A 21,563-nucleotide genomic window follows, 5' to 3' on the forward strand; every position below is an offset into this window, starting at 1 on the left:
GTAACTGAAGCAGATATTTATGAAGTTATTGGGAGGTGAACTATCACCAATTCAACAGGTAATCATTAATATTTGGAGGATTTTTTTGCCATGCTGTATTAGGAGGAGATCACCACCACACAGACATTTAAATTGTTTTATTTAACTAAAACAACAAAGTTATGTATTCTGGATTTATTTTCTTCAACAGCAAACAATATTTTAACAAAACAAGCATATGAATTTTTTTATTTAGTTAAACATTCAAGTTTTTTAAAATCAGGTTTGTTTTTGTTAAAATTGTTTTTAATTAAAATAGTTAAATGAAATATTAAAAAACCAAAAATTAAATTGACGACATAAGCCAGGTCAACATGAGAAATTTAACATTTTGGCTTCTGCAGCTAACTCGGTTGTCTTCACCTTCATTTTCCTGTTTGTTCATAATCTGGAAAAGAAAAAACGAGCTTTCCTGCTTTTTCAGGTCCCAAATGATTTCTCAATTTAGAATGAATTAGTCCAAAGGAAGAAAATATTATTTCTACACTGGCAGAAGAAGTTACTGCTGTTAAAAGGGAGATAAGCACTTGGATTCAGAGACTGTTGAAGTGATAAAGTGACTTCCACCAGTTCACTGGTGTGACTTTCTTTAAAACATCAGCAGCAAACATATTTCTTGAATGGTTCACCCTTAACTCTGAAGTTTATTATAGTTGGCATTATGGAGGGATGATTCCCGGATGCCCATGTCATAGCCAACTCCTCTTCTTCAGCAGTTAAGGTTTGATGCTGGTACCAAGTATTGAGAATATTTACAAGAAAATGAGATGGAGATAGTGCTTGTCCTATTGTTTTTTTTAATGCTTGTAATTTAACTCTGTCATTGCATATTTCTCTTTAAGATCTCACTCAGTTCCTTCCAAATTTCAACAGCGTCAGCAAACAGCTATTTCCCTGCATTTTGTTCAAGGCTACAGAAATAAGTTTCAGGGTACTCAGCACGTGTTCAACATTTCTCTTACGCCCAATGTTGAGAACTTTGCCATCTATTTTTTCAAGATTTTGTTCACAAACTGTTGTCAGATTAGGCCAGTTCTTGATATACTGCTCAAAACAGTCCACTACGGAGTTCTGTTGCACATCTTGTGGGAGAGTTAGCTTGGTTCCTCCCACTTTTTTCAGAGTAGCTGCTGCAAAGTGGTTGTTACGGAAGTATTTTGCAGTTTTAACAACATTAGCCTTTATTTCTGGAACACTCAAGTCTATGGCTAGGAGGTGCCATCAATTAGCTTGGGACTCTCCTCACTCTCTTCTAAATAACGTCTTCTCATCTTGGATACATTTGCAGCATTGTCTGTGACCAAGCTGCATACTAGACATTTGAATTTTTTTCACAGTTTGTTATAGCTTTTACTGCTACTCCTTGTATGTATTCTGCTGTGTGTGCATTTCCTGATGTATCGGTTGTTTCTATAAGGAAGACATTCCCTTCTTCTGTTGTCACACAAGCACGTACAACAGGATCATTGTGGACATTGCTCCACACATCAAGACTTAGGTTAACAATTTCACTCTCTAGACCAGGGATCGGCAACCTTTGGCATGTGGCCCGTCAGGGAAATCTGCTGGTGGGCCTGGACCGTTTGTTTACCTGCAGTGTCCGCAGGTTCGGCCGATCGCAGCTCCCACTGGCCGCGATTCACGTTCCAGGACAACGGGGGCTGTGGGAAGCAGCGCAGGCTGAGGGATGTGCTGGTCGCCACTTCCCACAGCCCACATTGGCCTGGAACGGCGAACCATGGCCAGTGGGAGCTGCGATTGGCTGAACCTGCAGATGCTGCAGGTAAACAATCCATCCTGGCCTGCCAGCGGATTTCCCTCATGGGCCATGTGCCAAAGGTTGCCGATCCCTGCTCTAGACCTTTTGCACACTGCTCAATTTCTCTTTTGTACACTTTATCCAGAAATTTGCCTGTGACATCTGCTCTGCTGGGTGGACTGTATCCTGGTCTTAATGACTGAACCATGTTAATGAAGTGTGGGCTCTCGATTATACAGAAAGGAGAGTTTGTTGCATAAACAAACCGAGCAATGTTTTAATCAATTACCTCTTTTTGTAATCTGCTGGTTCTTATCACAAAAAACTTATCTATGGTTGTTTCTGGATGATGAAGATTTTTTTTTCATTTTGCTACAGATATACTGTGGCTATGTGACATACATGATGTGACTGAAACACTGTCATTGGCAGATAACTCTGAAACTATAGAAAGTGATGGCGATCTTGAAGATGGATAGTCTTCAGAATGCTGCAGGTTGAGGATAGATTCTCCTAAACAAAATAAGTCAATACAGTTATTTAATTATATTACCATACTGCTCATTTAGTATTACTCATTGCATTCACTGAAACTCAGTACTACTTTAATGGTGAAATTGTAAAAGGAAGATCTGCTTATTTCAGCTATTTATTTTTTATCACAATTGCATTTAAAATGATAGTACCATTGGGTAACAACTATATTTTTTGCTCAAACATGAGAATTCAAGAATAGTCCAGAAGGAAGATAGACAGCCCTTAAGAAAGAAGTAGGAAATAAAGTTTACCGACCTGAAGATCCTGTATGTTCAGACATGTTCCTTTCATCATCTTCCAACGCAGCTTCCTCCTGAGAAGGAACACTTCTCATGATGTTGTTTCATTCGGCCAACCAGGCCTTGCATTTCTTTGTTGCGCTGTTTGCATTTTGCATACATGTGTCTTACCCACACGTAGAGGGTGGGTACTGGAGGGGTTTGGGCTCCAGTCCCGTTTACTTCAAGCGTCTCTGGGGTGGCAGCGGCGCACAACCAGGGTCAGGGTCATGCCTGCCCTGGCCCTGCACTGCTCCTGCAAGCGCTGTGGCTCTGCATGCACTGCCCTTGCCACGCATCCAGGTACCTCCCCCAAAGCTCCTATTGGTCATGGTTCCCCGTTCCCGACCAATGGGAGATGTGGGAGGCAGTGCCTGGAAGCAAGGGCAACGCACAGAGCCCTGCGCCCTCCTGCCTGGAGGCCGCAGTGCCGGCGGCACTGTGGGCTGGATCTGTCCCGTGGGCCGTAGTTTGCCCATCCCTGTTCTAGGCTGAGCACTGAGTCCCATTGGGTAGATAGAAAGATTAACCTAAATAATCTATACAGAACCTCCTGGAACCCTATAAGATTGGGTCCTTAAAACATGAACTATTAGAACTCATTTACAAAACTTTTCTTAAGCATTATGAATACATTGTTTCAATCTACAGAATTAGAATTTATAATCCCTATTCCATGATGAGATCTTTGAGCTATAATGTATCTATCTTTAGAATGTTTTTTTCCTCAAAAAGCATTTTATCAAAAAAAATCTGATTCAAATTTTAAAAATCAATTTTTTTTATTTATTTTAAATATCATTGATTTTTATCCACCCTGGTTTAAAATAAGTTGACAGTGTTTCTCAAGTTTCTCAGACTTTTCAAGGGGAAATGTTTCTCTGCAGGTACTCATCTATTCAAGTTGTGATATGTGAATTCAGTGTATTAGTATACACATGTAGACCTAAGGACATGTTCTGACAAGCTACATATGCAATTTTAAAAGTGTTCTCTTAAGTAAAACCAATTGTTTCCCCTCCTCCCCAAAGCAAAAGCATTTGTTTTCAAAGTTGCATCCATGCCAACTCTCCTGTTCAAACTTCCAGCATTTTTACTTTAACTTCCACCTTAAAAAAGAAAAATACTGATTAAGTCTCCTCATGCATATACCTTTTTCAAAGTTCAAAATCAGCTGATCTAATTTTGCAAAAACTTTCTGGGAAAGTCACTTTTGAGCAGAAACAAAGCAGTAAAATCACTATTTAAAGATAAATATTTCAGAAAGAGGAACATGAATTGTAAGCACCCACTATATTTTATAAACCTCAAGTTGTGTGGGTAAGTCTTAAAATTCATATGAGTAAGGAAATTCTGACTTAGTCACCATAACAGATCATGTAAAAAGCAACAGAGTCCTGTGGCACCTTATAGATGTATTGGAGCGTAAGCTTTCATGGGTGAATACCCACTTCGTCAGATGCATGTTATGATACTTTAATGACACTTTTCCAGATCACTATTACAGACAAGACACAGAGTACATTTATTGTAACAATATAGAGGGTATGAATTTTAACACACTTAAGCACATAAATAACTTTAATCATCTGAGCAGCTCAATTTCAGCAAATGGGATTGATCATATGAGTAAAGTTACTCGTAAGTGTTTGCAGGGTTCATAGATAATACGGACAGTTGGGAATGACCCTGTAACAGGGTAGTTTACTCCTTTAAGGGCTGGGGCCTGGAGTCAGCAACCCTGTTCAATCATCAGACCCACTTGGGAAGAGGTCAGTGATGCCTATAAAGGGCTGAAAGAGCTAAGCTGGAGGGAGAGCTGCAGAAAGGAGACGGACTCCTGTGACTGGTCCTGGAGCAGAGAGAGATATCCAGTGACAGGCCTCTGGGCCCCTGCAGTCTACACTAGGCATGTGAATAGTTTTGTATTACTTTGAAAGCTCTTTGGTTTGAATAAATAAACTATACCCTTCATATTTAGGTTGCCTAATTCTTTCCATTAAAAAAGTCACAAAATATTTCATTTTTGCAAAGCTCTAAACACCTCTGTTCTCTACAGAAGGCCTTTGAAATTCAGCTGGGAGAAGAATCGGGGGGGGGGGAATCAAAAAAGGGCCTTGTTTTCATCCATGAAATTCCATTCAAGTATAGTTAAGTTTTAAAAACTGTTAAAATTGCCACTTCCCTTCTATCTCTTATGACATTAGCAAAATTTTGGCAGCATGCCAAAACAACTGAACACAAACATGGTCCCATGCCATTGCCAAAGTAACAGGAGCACAACACATGCTACACTGGGAACGCCAAGAACAAACTGTTTCCAGGAGTAGGGAAGAAAGAGCTGGTTCGTGCTCCCCCGCCCCCCCCCCCACCCCCCAACTCTTCTCCCCACCCAAACCCAAAAAGCCCATCTCTCCAATGGCTTAATTTGTAATGAAAGAGGTTCTGGGGCTCAAGCAATTTTTGTACTTTCATAACCAACGTGGCAAGTGGTGCCAGGGCTATGAAATGCCAAACCTAAAGGTGCCAGGGCTCAGCCTTGACACAAATTAAGCCCTGCACCTCTCCTTCTGGGACCACCATATGAGGAAGAAGCTTACCCCTGCCTCTCAGTATAGAGGGAAAAGGAAGATAAGCCAGGTGCCTTTAAACAAGGCCCAAGACATGGCCCTACTGATTCTTCTCCTCTCTAGAGTATCACATGAGGGGAGGGGAAAGGGAGGGGAGAACTCCTGCTCCATCTTCTGGGGAAGAAGAAAAACAGGCAGCAAAATCCCGGACATCACTCCCCAGTACAAGCAAAGCTCACAGCCCCAGCGGCCCATTCCCCCCACCTCGGGATAACAGCTTTCTGCAGCAGGTCCTGTATTTCAATTGGCAGAATTCCATGCTGAAGGAAGCTTCAGGGTTTAAAGCTTGAAGATGATGCAATGGGGGTGGGGGTGGGAGATGTTATAGTTGCACCGAACATAATTTTTTCCCTTTTTTAAGTAGAGGCTAGGAAATAAACTACATTAAAATTGGTTATTTAAATATATTTTATGTTGCCAAGTCAAGCCCTTGAAAAATCTGCAACATAGGGAATGAGGCATCTATTCAATGACTGTTTATCTTCATCATTCAGTGTGTGGCCCCTCTTTATTTAATGCAAGTTAGCCAGATTTTGGACTGAATACAGAATTATTTCCTTGTTGTCTTTTCTAGGGCATTCACATATTAATGAATTTATCTCCCAGTGAGATAACAGTATTATTCTCTCCATTTTACAGATATCCTCAGGCAAACCTCTCAATCTGGCCATCTCAGGGCCTCCTCCTGATTCCCAATCCTGTTCTCACTTGTTCAGCTATCTTACTGCCAGAGGAGCTGAGCGTGCACAGCTTCCATTGACTTCAGCTGCAGTTGCGAGGACTCATCACTTCCTCACAGCAGGCCCAGGAACACAATATTAACATGAAAATAAAGTATTCCTGTGTGCCATTCACCTGTCTTAACCACAAGACCATCCGCTCTTTCAACAGTTCCTTACCTCATTCCTTACATATCTTCCAACTTCTAGAACAAATGAGGCAGAGATCCTACCAATAGCCTAATTTCACAACACAATTCTGAATCAGTCCTTGAACACCATCCATCCTGATCTCTGAATGGCCAGAGTACAGTGGGGAAAAAAAATAGGGAATTAAAGACTAGCATAAAGCGTACCAAAAGATGATCGAATTAATATTTTTATTTGTTTCCCATGCAACGTTATTTAAACTTTGAAGATCATGACTTTACAACCTAAATAATATTTTAACAGGTGGGTGTTTGGTATGTAATTTTATCTTAGAATGTTCAGACTCTAAGGTTTACAGACTTGTAACGAGAGACTGCAACTAGTACCAGAGGGTGAAAAAACAATCCTAAAGCTTCAATCTATTTGTCAGTAATTCTTCCACTCTCCTGCACTTTTAAATTTAAATGTTTAATTTTATTTCTTCTAGCAAAGACCTAAATAATGGGGGACAGGATAACTAAAGATCTCTGAAGTAGTCTTCATTCATTAGTGTGCTTTGAAAACATTTTACAATGAAATGTGTTTTAATATAATCAAAACTACATTATAAATAGCATCTCATTTAGTTATCAAGGTTTTAGATTTGCCTTTTCAATGTCATGTGATCCACAATTGTAAAGGTTCAACAAAACACTGCAATGAAAACATTAACTACTGCATATCTTGTATGTAGGATAGTGAACCATGCTATTGAAACTGTAAACTGCTGTTACCCTGCTCATAAAAATGAGAGGTGTATTCTCATTAGGCTATCCCAAGTAAACAAAAAACATTAAGAGTTGCTGATTTACAAACAAACGAGGGTTTTTTTTAAAATCCATAACCAAAAAAACAAAACAAAACCCAAAAAAACCCCTTACTTTTCATTAGAGCCTAATTATAGCACATATATAACACATTACTTTAAAAAAAGACAGACCTTCCTGGTTTAAATCCTACCATCAGAGCACTGAAATCATGAATTCTAGCCCTGTGCTGCTTTATAAATGAAAAGCAGTTCAACTTATAAAGTATATTCAAAATTGTGGGAGACTAAGTCATGAATGATACAGTTTGAAATTGCTGAGATTTTAAAACCAAAATACAGAGCAACATTTAGCAGTTTTCATGTACATTAATGGAACAGGTTAACAAATCCTAGAAACACAGTTGTGGATATATAATGGATAATTAAAAAAAAAATCTGGTCAACTTTTATCAATACAAATAAAAAAATTTTAAATTTGAATGTTCTGGAAAGCATAGCCATTAACTGATGAGTGAAAAGATAAATGAAATCTTTATTTTCAGTCTTACAGTTTGCGAGAAAGTACGAGAAAGTGACTACATAAACTGAACATTCTACTATACCCCAATGCTTTAGTCTACAACCAATAAATGAAAAACAAAAAAACAAAAAAAAACTTTCCTTCAAAACTACATTTTTTCCTTTAAGAAAAAAAAAAAAAAAAAGAAGCGGCCCAAAAGGAATCAAAACGCTTTTAATATATGTTTAATCAATCATTTTTGGAAAAATAGTTTGAGCTACTCATTTCCAGACACTACACAAATCAACACTTCAAGAAGCGGGGGGAGAATGTAAAAAAGACAAACCACCACCAAAATCCCCTTCCTTTCTTTTACCACTACCACCAGCACCAACACATATTTTAACTGTAAAGCTTACCTTCTTCTGATACCAGACTATAGCATCTGTTACTTTTGACGCCATTTATTCTACTGCATTCGCACGGTAGTCATTTTAGGCTGTTAAAAGAAAGACAAATTTTACTTCCACCTTCCAACAAAAGACTGATCAACAGGCATGTAAACTACTCTAGTTACCTGCAAAGGAAAGTGGTCTACAGGTATATTTACATTACATCTTGCCTCGCTATTTTAGTGATAAGTTTTCCCCAACGAAACAAAAATCTTCTGCCATACTAAAGAGACAGAAGTTTCTATTATAACAGCTTTCTCCACCCTGTAAAGTAATGCATACCCGGCAAACAAAGTAAGCTTTACTGCCCAGCTAAGTCTCATAGGATATATCTACACTGCAATTAAAAAAAAACAAAAAACAAAAAACAAAAAACATGGTACCAAGTCTCAGGGCTGGTCTACACTGGGGGAGGGGGGGGGCGGGAAATCGACCTAAGATACGCAGCTTCAGCTACGCTATTCGCGTAGCTGAAGTCAAAGTGTCTTAGTTCAACTTTCCTGGCCATCCTCACGGTGGCGAGTCGACTGCCGCAGCTCCCCCGCCGACGCTGCTTACTCCTCCTGCCGAGGTGGAGTACAGGCGTCGATTCGTGGATCGATTTATCGCGTCCAGATGAGATGCAATAAATCGATCCCCGATAGATCGATTACTACTCGCCGATCCGATGGGTAGTATAGACGTACCCTCAGTCTGGGTCAACTCGTTCAGGCCCATAGGGCTTGGACTGCAGGGCTAAAATTTGCAACATACACATTTGGGTTCAGGCTGGAGTTCAGACTCTGAGACCCACCCCCATCATGGGGTTTCAGAACTTGGACTCCAGCCTAAGCCTGACTATCTACACTGCAATTTTTAGCCCTGCAGTCTGAGCCCTGCAAGCCAAAGTCAGATGACCTGGATCAGCCACAGCCATGCCATAGGTCTTTTATTGCAGTGTAGAAGCACAGACCTTTAAGGCCAGAAGGGGCAATCATTATCATCTAGTCTGACCTGCATATTGCAGGTCACAGAAACTAATCTACCCACTCCTGAAATAGGCCCATAACCTGTGGCTGAGTTACTAAAATCTTCAAATCTTGATTTAAAAAGACTCCAAGTTAGAGAACCCACTATTTACTCTAGTTTGAACTAGCAAGTGACCCATGCCCCACGCTGTAGACGAAGGCAAAAAGTCCTCCAAGACTCTGGCAACCTGACCGGGGGGAAATTCCTTCCCAACCCCAAATATGGCAATTGGTTAAATGTAGGTCAATGAGGCCCACTGCCAGACACCTGGGAAAGAATTCTCTGTAGTAACTTGGAACCCTCCCCATCAAGCAACCCACGTCCTGCCACCGGAGATATCTACTAATAGCTGTCAACAATGGGCCTCATGCCATTGTACGCAACTTCATCATACAGTCCCCTTCGTAAACTTATCAAGCTCAGTCTTGACACCAGTCTGGTTTTTTGCCCTCTTCTCCCCTTGGGAAGCTGTTCCTGAAGTTCATTCCTCTTATGATCAGAAACCTTGAACTAATTTCAACTCTATACTGGTTGATGGTCAATTTATATCCATTTATTCTTGTGCCAAATTTTGGCCCTGAACTTAAATAATTCTTCTCCCTCCCTGGGTATTTATCCCTCTGATGTATTTACAGAGAGCAATCATATCTCCCCTCAGCATCTGTTAGACTCAGCACACCAAGTTCTGCAAGCCTCCTCTCGTAAGGTAGATTCTCCATTCCTCTGATTATCTTAGTAGCCATTCTCTGCACCTGTTTCTTAAACATGGGAGACCAAAGTTGCACATAATATTCCAGATGACGTCTCACCAGTGCTTTGTACAATGGTAATAACCTTCTCTTTCCCTACGGGAATACCTTGCCTGGTGCATCCTAGGATTGCACTAGCCTTTTTCACAGCCTCACTGTCACCCTGTCATCCACTAATACACCCAGATCTTTCTCCTACTCTGTTGCTTCCAACTGACAAATCCCCAGCTTAAACCAAAGTTTAAGTCCCTTGCATTTAGCACTATTAAATTTCATCCCATGTCTCTCTCTCCTGTGTTCAAGGTCATGCAAATTTTCTTGTAGAATATGCCAGTCCTCCTCCCATATTAACAATACCTACCAATTGTGTGCCATCTGCAAATTTTATTAGCGCACTTACTTTTTCTGCCAAGGTCATGGATGAAAATGTTAAATAAGATTGGTCCCAAGACCAATCCTTAAGGAACACCACTAATAACCTCTCTCCAGACTGGCAGTTCACCTTTCGGCATGACCTGTTATAGTTAAGGCTAAGATTTTGTCATGGTTATTTTTAGTAAAAGTCATGGTCAGGTCACGGGTAATAAACAAAAATTCACAGAAGCTGTGACCTGTCTATGACTTTTGCTGCTGTGGCTCCATGATTTCCCCCACCATCATGGCGGCTGTGGGGTTCCCCCATCCACTCACGGCAGCTGGGAGTTGCAGGGTGACCATATTTCCCAAAGAGAAAACGGGCCACCCCAGTCACTTGCCCGAGGCGTCCCCCTCTGCCCTGGGGAAGCTGTTGCCTGTAACTGGAACCCTGAGGAGGGGCCCCCTCAGGAGTCTATCACCTGTGCTAGAACTTTGCGGGGGGGGCCCTGTAACTTGAACCCTCCCAGGGCCACATTAGCTGTCAGCTCCAGAGTCCTGAGAATGTCACAGAGGTTTCTGGAAGTCACGGATTCCGTGACTTCCATGACCTCCATGACACAAACATAGCCTTAGTTATAGTCTCCCCTTTAACTAGTTTCTTACTCGCCTTTCAGTTCTAATATTAATCCCAATCTTTTCCAATTTAACTCAATTTCCCACATGGAACTGTATCAGATGCTTTACTGAAATCCACATAGATTAGAGTCTACTGCATTTCCTTTATCTAGAAAATCAGTTATCTTAAATACTAAGAAATGCTGTGATTTTCTTTAAGTTCCTGAGATTCACACTGCACACAAAATCTTTATTTTTAACAGTGGGAATAGCTTTATGCTATTGCCTTGTTAGAATCTGTAAACAACTACTTTTCAATGGATATAGTGGGATTTAGTGAAGTTAGTGTATTCAAGAAAGTGAACCATAACATTATAAATGAAAAGGGGAACCATTTCAGACTTGCAGCCAAATATTTTAACAAAATTACTATTGGGATCACGCTAATTATGATTTTAAAGTTTGCCAATTTTCTTACTGAAAGGGTAAACTAAAACTGTATTAAAGAGGATAAGCAAAGGCATTTTTTAAAACTATCAAATGGTAGTATTTACTACATCCATTTAATTTTTTGAAAAATTAGGCATTATCTTTACATAAGAACGGCCATACTGGATCAGACCAAAGCTCCATCTAGTCCGGTATCCTGTATTCCAACAGTGGCCAATGTCAGGTGTCCCAAAGGGAATGAACAGAACAGGTAATCATCAAGTGATCCATTCCTTGTCGCTCATTCCCAGCTTCTCGCAAACAGAGGTTAGGGACACCATCCCTGCCCATCCTGACTAAGAGCCATTGATGGACCTATCCTCCATGAATTTATCCAGTTCTGTCATAGGTCTCACCCCCACTTGAGCTGTTGGGTTCCAAAATGGGGACCTGCATGGACTCCCCTAAACTAAAATCCTAGTTTAGATCTGGTAAAAGCTGCCACCACCCAATAATGTACGTGTATTGGGACACAGTCCTTCCCCAAAATCCTTGGGGATCCCAAGAGCCCCAAATCCATGGAGTTCTTACACCCAGGAGAAATAAACCATTCCCCCCTGCTTCCTCCCCCCTCCCTTTTCCTAGGAGAGATACCGGGATTCAACTACAGAGGGATGCCTTCCTCCTCCCCTTTTCCTGAGAATTCACCCAAGGAAAGATCAACCAAGTCCTTAACAGAAAAGATTTATTAAAGCATAAAAAAAAATAAACTCTCTCTGTAATACCAAGATGGAATAATACACAGGCTCTAAACTTATTAATCTCTGGAGAGAATTCCCCCTCCCTTCTTTCTCAGTAAAAGCAATAACAGTACAGAATTAAAGAAATTCTATAGCAAAACACAGAATTGCAAATACAGAAATAAAAGTATAAGAATACTATTTCCTTGCTAATACTCACTAGCTTGAATAGAAGAATTTATTGCAGAAACCTGGGAGGACTTGATTAAGATGTCTGGACTCCCTTAACTCCCAAGAGAGACTGTCTAACACAAAGAACAGAAAAAAACACTTCCCTCCACAGAGATTTGAAAATCTCTTGTCCCTGATTGGTCCTCTGGTTAGGTGTTCACAGGTACTGCTTGTTAACCCTTTACAGGTAGAAAAAAATCTTAACCCTTAACTAACTGTTTATGACACGCCCCCCAAATCGCCAACAGTGGGAACCACTGGCGGTGATTTCCTCCTAGAACTGTAAAATAAACAGATTAATAAAACACATGCAGTATTACATATACTACTAAGCATGTAAACATGTCAAGAACACTTTTTAACCACTTGATTCTGGGAAACTTTCACGAGAGAGTGCATCAGCAACTTTGTTGGAAGCTCCTGAAATGCGTAGCTTTTCCAGGGCATACACAATGGCGTAACATTCTTTCTCACTGATGGACCAGTGGCTTTCCCTCTCAGACAGTTTCTTGCTGAGAAACACGACAGGATGGAAGTTGTGATCCGGTCCTTCCTGCATTAGAACTGCTCCTACCCCACGTTCAGATGCATTGGTGGTTACTAGGAAGGGTCTGTCAAAGTCCGGGGCCCTTAACACAGGGTCAGACATGAGCATCGCCTTAAGCTGGATAAAGGCTTTCTGACACTCATCAGTCCACTTAACTGCATTTGGCTGTGTAGAAAAAAATCTTAACCCTTAACTAACTGTTTATGACAAGTTCTTTTTTGAATCTTGTTATAGTCTTGGGCTTCACATCCTCTGACAAATTATTCCACAGGTTGACTGGGCGTTGTGTGAAAAAATACTTCCTTTTGTTTGTTTTAAACCTGCTGCCTATTAATTTCATTTGGTGACTCCTAGTTCTTGTGTTATGAGGAGGAGTAAATAACACTTCCTTATTTACTTTCTCCATACCAATCATGATTGTATAGACCTCTATCATATTCCCCTTTAGGCGTCTCTTTTCCCAGCTGAAAAGTCCGAGTCTTATTAATCTCTCCTCATACAGAAGCAATTCTATAGCCCTAATAATTTTTGTTGCCCCTTTCTGAACCTTTTCCAATTTCATTATTATTTTCTCTCTTTTTTGGAGATGGGGCGACCACATATGCACACAGGATTCAAGATGTGGGACCATGGATTTATATAGAAGCAATATGATATTTCTGTCTTATTATCTATTCCTTTCTTAATGATGCCCAATGTTCTGTTCACTTTTTTGACTGCTACTGCACACTGAGTGGATGTTTTCAGAGAACTATCCACAATGACCCCAAGATCTCTTTTTTGAGTTAATTTAGACCCCATCATTTTATATGTATAATTGGGATATTTTCCAATGTGCATTACTTTCCATTTATCAACATTGAATTTCACCTGCCATTTTGTTGCCCAGTCACCTAGTTTTGAGAAATCCAGTCTACCAGGAACTTAACTATCTTGAATAGTTTTGTTTCATCTGCAAATTTTGCCACCTCACTGTTCACCCTTTTTCCAGATAATTTATGAATATGTTCAATAGAAGTGGCCCCAGTCCAGACCCCTGGGGGACACCATTATTTACCTCTCTCCATTCTGAAACTGAACATTTATTCCTACCCTTTGTTTCCTATCTTTTAACAAGTTACCAATTCATGAGAGGACCTTCCCTCTTATCCCATGACAGCTTACTATGCTTCAGAGCCTGTGGTGAGGACCTTATTAAAGGTTTTCTGAAAGTCCAAGTACACTATATCCACTGGATCCCCCTTGTCCACATGCTTGTTGACCCCCTCAAAGAATTCTAGTAGATTGGTGAGGCATGATTTCCTTTTACAAAAATCATATTGACTATTCCTCAACAAATTATGTTCATCTATGTATCTGACAATTTTGTTCTTTACTATAGTTTCAACCAGTTTGCCTGGTACTGAAGTCAGGCTAATGGGCCTGTAATTGCCGGGATCACTTCTGGAGCCCTTTTTAAAAATTGGCATCACATCAGCTATCCTCCAGTCATTTAGTACAGAAGCTGATTAAAATGATAGGTTACAGACTACAGTTAGTAGTTCTGTAATTTCACATTTGAGTTTCTTCAGAACTCTTAGGTGAATACCATCTGGCCTTGGTGACTTATTACTGTTTAGTTAATCAATTTGTTCCAAAACCTCCTCTAATGACACCTCAATCTGGGACACTTCCTCAGATTTTCACCTAAACAGAATGGCTCGGGTTTGGGAACCTTCCTCACATCCTGAGCTGTGAAGACCAATGAAAAGAATTCATTTAGTTTCTCTGCAATGGCCTAATCATCCTTGAGTGCTCCTTTAGCATCTTGATCGTCCAGTGGCCCCACTGTTTTTTTTAGCAGGCTTCCAGTTTCTGACGTACGTAAAAAAAATTTTGCTATTACTTTTTGAGTCTCTGGCTAGCTGCTCTTCAAAATTATTTTTTGGCCTTACTAATTATATTTTTACACTTCATTTGCCAGTTTATGCTCCTTTCTATTTTCCTTACTTGGAATTAACTTCCATTTTTTAAAAGGATACCCTTTTGCTAATGTTTAGCTAATTTTAACATTGAAACTGAAATTTATTAAATATTAAATTTTGATCTCAGGAATTCTAGAGTGCTTAAGTGGTTTCTCCTTAAAAACAAGCTAAAATAGTTCTTTGTTCCACTTAACTAATTAATTACATTGTAAATCTAATTTTAAAAATGAAAATTCAACATAAAGAAGATTTTATTGAAATAAAGAACCTTATTTTTAGAAGATAGATTTTTTTCTCTATTATATTGTATAGAGAGTCCCAATAGTTCAAGCACCACCTCAAGAGTCATTCCAGGGTTGGTGGAATTTGCATAAGTTATGTAATGCATCAATAGTCCTACAAAAACACGGATATCTGGATTTTTGTATATATAATTGAAAGAACAATATAATTACATGTCCTCTTACCTATTCACTGTCCATTAAATGCAGTGTAACAAAGGACAGATGAACTGAGAATTAAGGGATCCTGTTTTTACAAAGTGTTGTGAGATAATATCCAAGTTATTTAAATAACTATGCAAATCAAAGGAATGATTAAGACAAATTGTTACAAGGGCACTTCATAAATGTTAAATAGTTAAGGTTTAGAAATCAAGAAATTTGAGATAACTGCATTCTTAAAATGAAGCACTAAACTATTTCAATGTAGTTATTTTTAGCTGTTTGAGACTCTTCCAGACAAGCTTGCGATAACTGTAAGACATCTATTTCAGGGGTTCTCAAACTGGGGGTTGGGACACCTCAGGGGGTTGTGAGGTTATTACATGGGGGGTCACGAGCTGTCAGCCTCCACCCCAAACCCCGCTTTGCCTCCAGCATTTAAAATGGTGTTAAATATATAAAAAGGTGTTTTTAATGTATGGGGGGGTCACACAGAGGCTTGCTGTGTGAAAGGGGTCACCAGTACAAAAGTCTGAGAACCCCTGATCTATTTCCTCTGTCTAGGGCCTCTAGGCTTTTATGGCAGACAAAGAAGCCACATTTTGGGGCCTCTGCACAGGGCCAGCTAGGCTGATTAGCTGGCCACTGGAGTCTGACCAGTTAAGATCATTGGAACTGTACTTAGATGAATCTAGTGAGCAGGTACCCCATACACCAGGTACAAAAAAGTTGCAAAGTGTTGGAATAGCAGTTGCTTTGGTGCTACACTGTAACCCTACAATCTGCTCCCAGGTTTAAAGATGAATTCCATCATCCACAAACGTGTTATTCTAGTCTTTTGTGGGGAGAGGTGATTTTTTTTTCCAACCTATGTAAACAGTTTTATACTGATATGTGACAAGCCAAGCTTAGAAAGGACAGTGGGGTCACATGGAAGGTGAAGAATCAATCTTTTGACCCCTCCTGCGGCACTGAGCAAGCAGATTTGTCATTCTTTCTACAGATATGTGCATTTTTTCCCTATAATAGCTACACTCTTAACAGCTACAGGATACAAGGTGGCTGAAAATGTTCAAACCCCTCTCTAGCACTTGGTACAATTGATCAGTTGTTTTATCCACAAGGCAAGATACAAAGATTGAAGCTAGGTTGAGATACTAAGTAAGCTGTTCAAATTCAGCTGTACAGTATACACTTCCAGATCTCAATCCTATGACAAATAGCTCAATACTTCCTACAATTTATTAACAATGTAGAAGACATTGTGACAGAAAGCAACTAAGGGACCATAATCCAGATGCATACATTTTCCCCCAAGATCTGCCCTGACAAACTGCCCCTTAAGTAGAGAGACTTTGAGGAGGAAAAAGGTGGAGATAGTATCAATCTCTTTGACATGGTCTGGCCTGTTTTTCTAGGTCATTATTTTGGCAAGGAAAAATGAGGTGCAAGCTTCTCTAGGGATTTCTTAAACTGTCCTAGAGCATTATGGGCTGCAGCTGCCATATCCCTAAATAGCCACACAAATCATGAAACACACGGTTCACAGGAGTAAAAAGCCAGCACCTATTAACTCTAGGGCAATGCAGAAGTGCAAGGGGAAAGCTCTGAAACACCTCAGAATGAAGTGAACTCATTTCCTTCTAAACGGATATTGAAAACATCTTCCAAATTTAAGAACGCTCCAGGATAAGACTTAACTCATGCTAACATATCCAAAACAGATTCTGAAGGCTCAGAACCAAAGACAACTCTCTCACATGAAGAAGCAGAAGTGTGCTACAAACAAGGCAAGCCACAAGTTATTGCTAACAGAATGCAGTACAGAAGCATGTACCAGTCATATAACCATCAGCATCTGCTTAGTCCAGACTTCTAACTTCAGAAGACGCCCAATCTGAGGAAATCTCAGAGGAGAGGCTCTAACCTGTGGAGGGCCCTGAATTGTAAAAACAAAAAACACACCATTAGATTTTTAAATGCTTTCAGATCAATAAAAGGAAAGCTTGTTTAGTTCCAAAAGATACACTTGCATCACTCTTCTTTCATAATGGCCTCAACTTGACAAAACTTGTCCACATAGAGTACATTTTCAGGGACCATTATTCCCCAAGACAACTCCAACACTACTCATTCTGGACATGTTTGCACTACAAAGTATAGCTCTTAAATGAGCTGACGGTCCTATAGTCACCTCTATTTTCTCTTAGGCTCAGTCATGTCTCTGCATCAAGCAGGATCCTATATGAAAAAGAACTAAATTCCCCACCAAATGCCAACATGGAACTTCCAGAACCAAAAGAACTGATCTAGGTGGACCCAAGAAAAAGTTGGTGCCAGTACCTACTAGAATTCACTAAGCAAGAACATGGGGACTCTAGAACAGACCATACACAAAGCCAACAAAAGCAAGCAGATGGCCTGGTGATCTTGCTACAGCATAGACTCAAATGCCCAGAAGAGCTGGATAATCTTCAGTGGTATAAAATTGGCTATATCCAAAAAACTTTTTAAAAAGAGCTAGTTTATTGCTCAAGACAACACACTAACCGTGTAAAAAAAGTTAACCGATGCAAGAAATGAGCACATATTTAATTCTTCCCTTATAGGCTTCAGAAACTAAAAGGATAGACCTGTTAGCAACACCTCTTTCGAAACCTATCCCAAACATTTGGAGCATGTGGGAAAGTACACATGATTAGAAAGAACATAGGTTTCTAGGTAATTCTGAACTTACAGAAGCAAAGGAGCACAACACACTTCAAAAGTAGGAGTCTGCAACGATAACTCTCTATGAAACAGTGGACAAGTTACATTCCATCAAGGCAACATACTAGAGCCACATCTTGAAACCATGCTATAAATGTATTTGTACTGCAGAGAGCAAAACCTTGTCATGTAATGTACATAATCTAAAGTTTTTAAATTTAATTTCAAACAAAATAAATATCAACTAAGCCTTATGTGTGGGGGAGCAATGAGCCAACCTTGCAAGGGGATTGCCATATTTTAAATGGCTGACCCTGAAAGTTGGGTTTTCCAGTCAGAAAGCCCAGTAGCTTCAGCCAGTTCATCTTCCTAGAAGTTAATCCATGCCACAAGTTAGTGCCATTTTGTGACCTGAGGAAAACCGTTCTTACACATCATCCCCAAACATGTACATAAAACTTTACAGCTGTGACCCATCATGGAAAGTTTGATCACTGTGATTTCATGTTACTCCTGAAACCTAATTTTCAGAGTTTCAAAAGTGACACAATAGACTTAATTGCAAAATGCATAAAAACTACTACATTGCACAGAGGATTTCTCCCACCAATAAGTGAAATTCATAAGTTTTCAACAGCTCTACTATTAAGCTGGTATTTCTGGATGAAACTAAACCTATGAAATGCAAAACATGGAGCCAAAAATGGAAGCATACAAGAACACAAAGAAGTTTACTCACCTGTAACAAGCATTCAAGATGATCAATGCATATTTACACTCCTGAGATATGCCAACAATGAAACTTGGCTCAGTGGAATCTAATAGCTGTGCACATTGGAGCACTTTTCACCCCCACACCTTCCCTCACTGTTCTGAAAGTTCAGAGGGAGGGACTATAAAAAGGGAGACATGACATGCCAATTGCCTCAGTTCCTTCCAACCACCTCTTCCAGTACAAGATTGAAATTAGGAAGTGGGAAAGGTGAGTGGGGAACATGAGGTTCTCTCAAAGAATTCCAGTTTACAGATGAGTAACCTTCATTTATTTGAACGGTCTCTGTGCACTCCTGGTAGTTTGGCAAGGAGTACTTCTCACTCAGGATGTGGGATGAGTTTTAAAAACTGCTTTACCCAATTGTGCATCTGATTTAGTTGCCAGGTATAACGAATGGTTTGTGAAAATATTAACTAAGCTCCAAATTGGTCCAATAAAAGATATTACCACATCCACCTTGTCTCTGAGCTCCAAGTGGCAGCTCTACAGATTTCTAATATGGGAACATGTTTACGGCAGGCCACGGAAGCTGGCTTTGCTCTAGTTGAGTGCTCTCTAAGCCCTTAATGAAGGGCTAGAGAAATGTGCTTATAAAAACTCTTCAATACAGAGACTAACCTGCCTTGAAAGGTACTGGGATGAGACTGGCTGACCTTTATTCTTTTCTCCAAAAAGAGAGTATGCGTGATGTCCTTAGAACTATTCAAATAGAAGACTAATGCTCTCTTAGTATCCTAGACTTAGCTCTTCCTCCCTCCCCCACCAAAGTAACAATGAGGCCTAAATACTGACAAAATTATGGACTGGTTAAGATTGAATTTTACTACCACTTTTGAGAGAAATTTCAGGTGTGGATGAAGGTCCACTTTATAGATTCATGGAGTTTAAGGCCAGAATGGACCATGAGATCATGTAGTCTGACCTCCTGTATATCACTAGCTTTTTCATAGTTACCACTGCATTGAGCCCAATAAAGTGTGTTTACTTAAGGTATATACTCCAGAAAGGTATCCAAAATTCATATGAAGACATCAAAAGGAGAATCCACCACTTGCCTTGGTAGACTGTTTCAACGATTAATCCTCACTGTCAAAATGTTTTGCCTAAACTTTCAATTTGAATTTGTTTGGCTTCAGCTTCCAGCCATTGGTTCTTGTTATGCCTTTAAAAAGCCCTTTAGGAGCTGGTATTTTCTCCCAACGAACAAATTTATACACTAATCAAGTCACCTCTCAGTCTTCTTTTTGTTAGGATAAACAGATTTGGCTATAAGCCTCTCACTATAAGGAATCTTATCTTTGTGAAAAACTGTGAAGAGGAGTAGACAGGAAAGAGAGCCTGTAGCTTGCTCACTCTTCTAGCACAGTGGTTCTCAACCAGGGGCACATTTACCCCTACGGGTACACAGAGGTCTTGCAGGAGGTCCATCAACTTATCTAGACATTTGCCTAGTTTTACAACAGGCTACATAAATAGCACTAGCAAAGTCAGCACAAACTAAAATTTCATATGGACAATGACTTGTTTATACTGCTCTATATAATATATACTGAAATGCAAGTACAATATTTATATTCCAAATCAATTTATTTTATAATTATATAGTAAAAATGAGAAAGCAAGCAAATTTTCAGTAATAGTGTCCTGTGACACTTTTGTATTTTTATGTCTGATTTTGTAAGTTGAGGTGAAACTTGGGGGAACGCAAGACAAATCAGACTCCTGAAAGGGATACAGTCATCTGGAAAGGTTGAGAGCCACTGTTCTAGCAGATGCAATAGCTACAATAAAGGCTATCTTAATAAAAAGATCAAACAGGGAACTTTTTTTATGGGTTCAAAAACGGAAGATTTCATAAGCTAAGTACTAGAGTAAGGCCCCATATAGGTGTGGGCTCTCCAGCCAGGGAGTATAACTTCCATTAACTCTTAAGAGTCTTTTGATTATATACTTGCTAAATACAATCTTTGATTAAACTATGCTGAGCTGAGATATATACTTTCACTAACGATACAGAGAGTTCCAAGGATTTCAAATGAAGTACTCACCTGTGGACTGAATAAGAGTGGAGTTATTTTTGATTGCGCACAAACAGAACCTTTTCCACTTATGCTCATAAGAGTTAAATTGACTGCTTCCTGGAGTTTAACAGAATCTCCTGTACCTATTTCAAATAGGTCAGAGTCCTCTGGGTGAGGATTGGCAAATCTGACCTCTCTGGATCAATAGGCCTGGAATTGTGGGACAGTCAAACCCCTTGTGATAGTTACTGTAAGGAAAGTAGCTGTTCTCTCTCAGATCTATTGCAATTGTGGTTCATTGAGATGGGTTGTCCACATAGATTTCACCACAGGTACTTATGGACCCCCTGCAATGGGGTTTACCAGGCCTTCTCCACCCCTGCTGGGGAAGTCAGCACTGTGACACTCCCCCTGCTCAAGGAAACCCACTGAAACTGGGCTACCACCAAGACTCAGTCCTCCATGGACCTAGAAGGGCCAAGAGGAGACATGGACCAAATAGGAGCCAGAAAGACAGTTAAGGCTTGCCTGCTTCCTCTCAGAGGGAGTGCTGGATGAGGCTGGGATAGAAAAGGAGCTCCTCAACCCTAACCCAGAACTCCAAGCCCATGTCAGGGCCTTTTTGTTTAAAATGCTGCAACCAGTTACCTTTTATGTTTGTTTGCTAGTTTAAAGATGCAGACAGGCAAATTGAGCTTTACTGTTTAAACCAGTTAAAGACAAATAGTGAACTCACAGCATGGGCCATTCTGCTCCATGTGGGCTGCCCCAACCCCATGTGTTTAATATCAGATTATTTGAGCTAGCAGGGTCCATTGGAGCGACACCTGTGCCCTAGATGTCCTTGCAACTCATTCACTTAAGGACAAAGGGTGAAGTGGGCTAGTACAGAATCTCAGCACAGGACTCCCACATGGACAACCTCTCACAGAACCAGTTAATGTAAGATAGGAAATTAGTTCTCTTCAAGTGACTTGTCTACACAGGATTCCTCTCTTGGTGACTAACAGGCAGTTACCTGTCTGGAGGTGGATAGGAGTCATCGTACTTAAACAATGACTGCAAGACATCCCTATCAAAGCAGTCATCCAATATGGAAGCATC

The 21,563-nt window shown here is 40.1% G+C and overlaps 1 protein-coding gene across 5 annotated transcripts in view; it reads right to left on the minus strand.

Moving 5' to 3' along the window:
- Window positions 1-21,563, minus strand: part of PHTF2 (putative homeodomain transcription factor 2) — a 172,578-nt gene that overhangs the window by 132,046 nt on the left and 18,969 nt on the right. For all 5 annotated transcript variants that reach the window (XM_045029620.1, XM_045029597.1, XM_045029616.1 and 2 more), the window contains one exon: window positions 7,839-7,918. In XM_045029620.1, coding sequence (XP_044885555.1) covers window positions 7,839-7,883 — 45 coding nt within the window. In that variant the 5' untranslated portion in view covers window positions 7,884-7,918. The remainder of the gene's footprint in view (window positions 1-7,838; window positions 7,919-21,563) is intronic.

The sequence above is a fragment of the Mauremys mutica genome, chromosome 1 (genome assembly GCF_020497125.1).
Source record: "Mauremys mutica isolate MM-2020 ecotype Southern chromosome 1, ASM2049712v1, whole genome shotgun sequence".
Classification (NCBI taxonomy): domain Eukaryota; kingdom Metazoa; phylum Chordata; order Testudines; family Geoemydidae; genus Mauremys; species Mauremys mutica.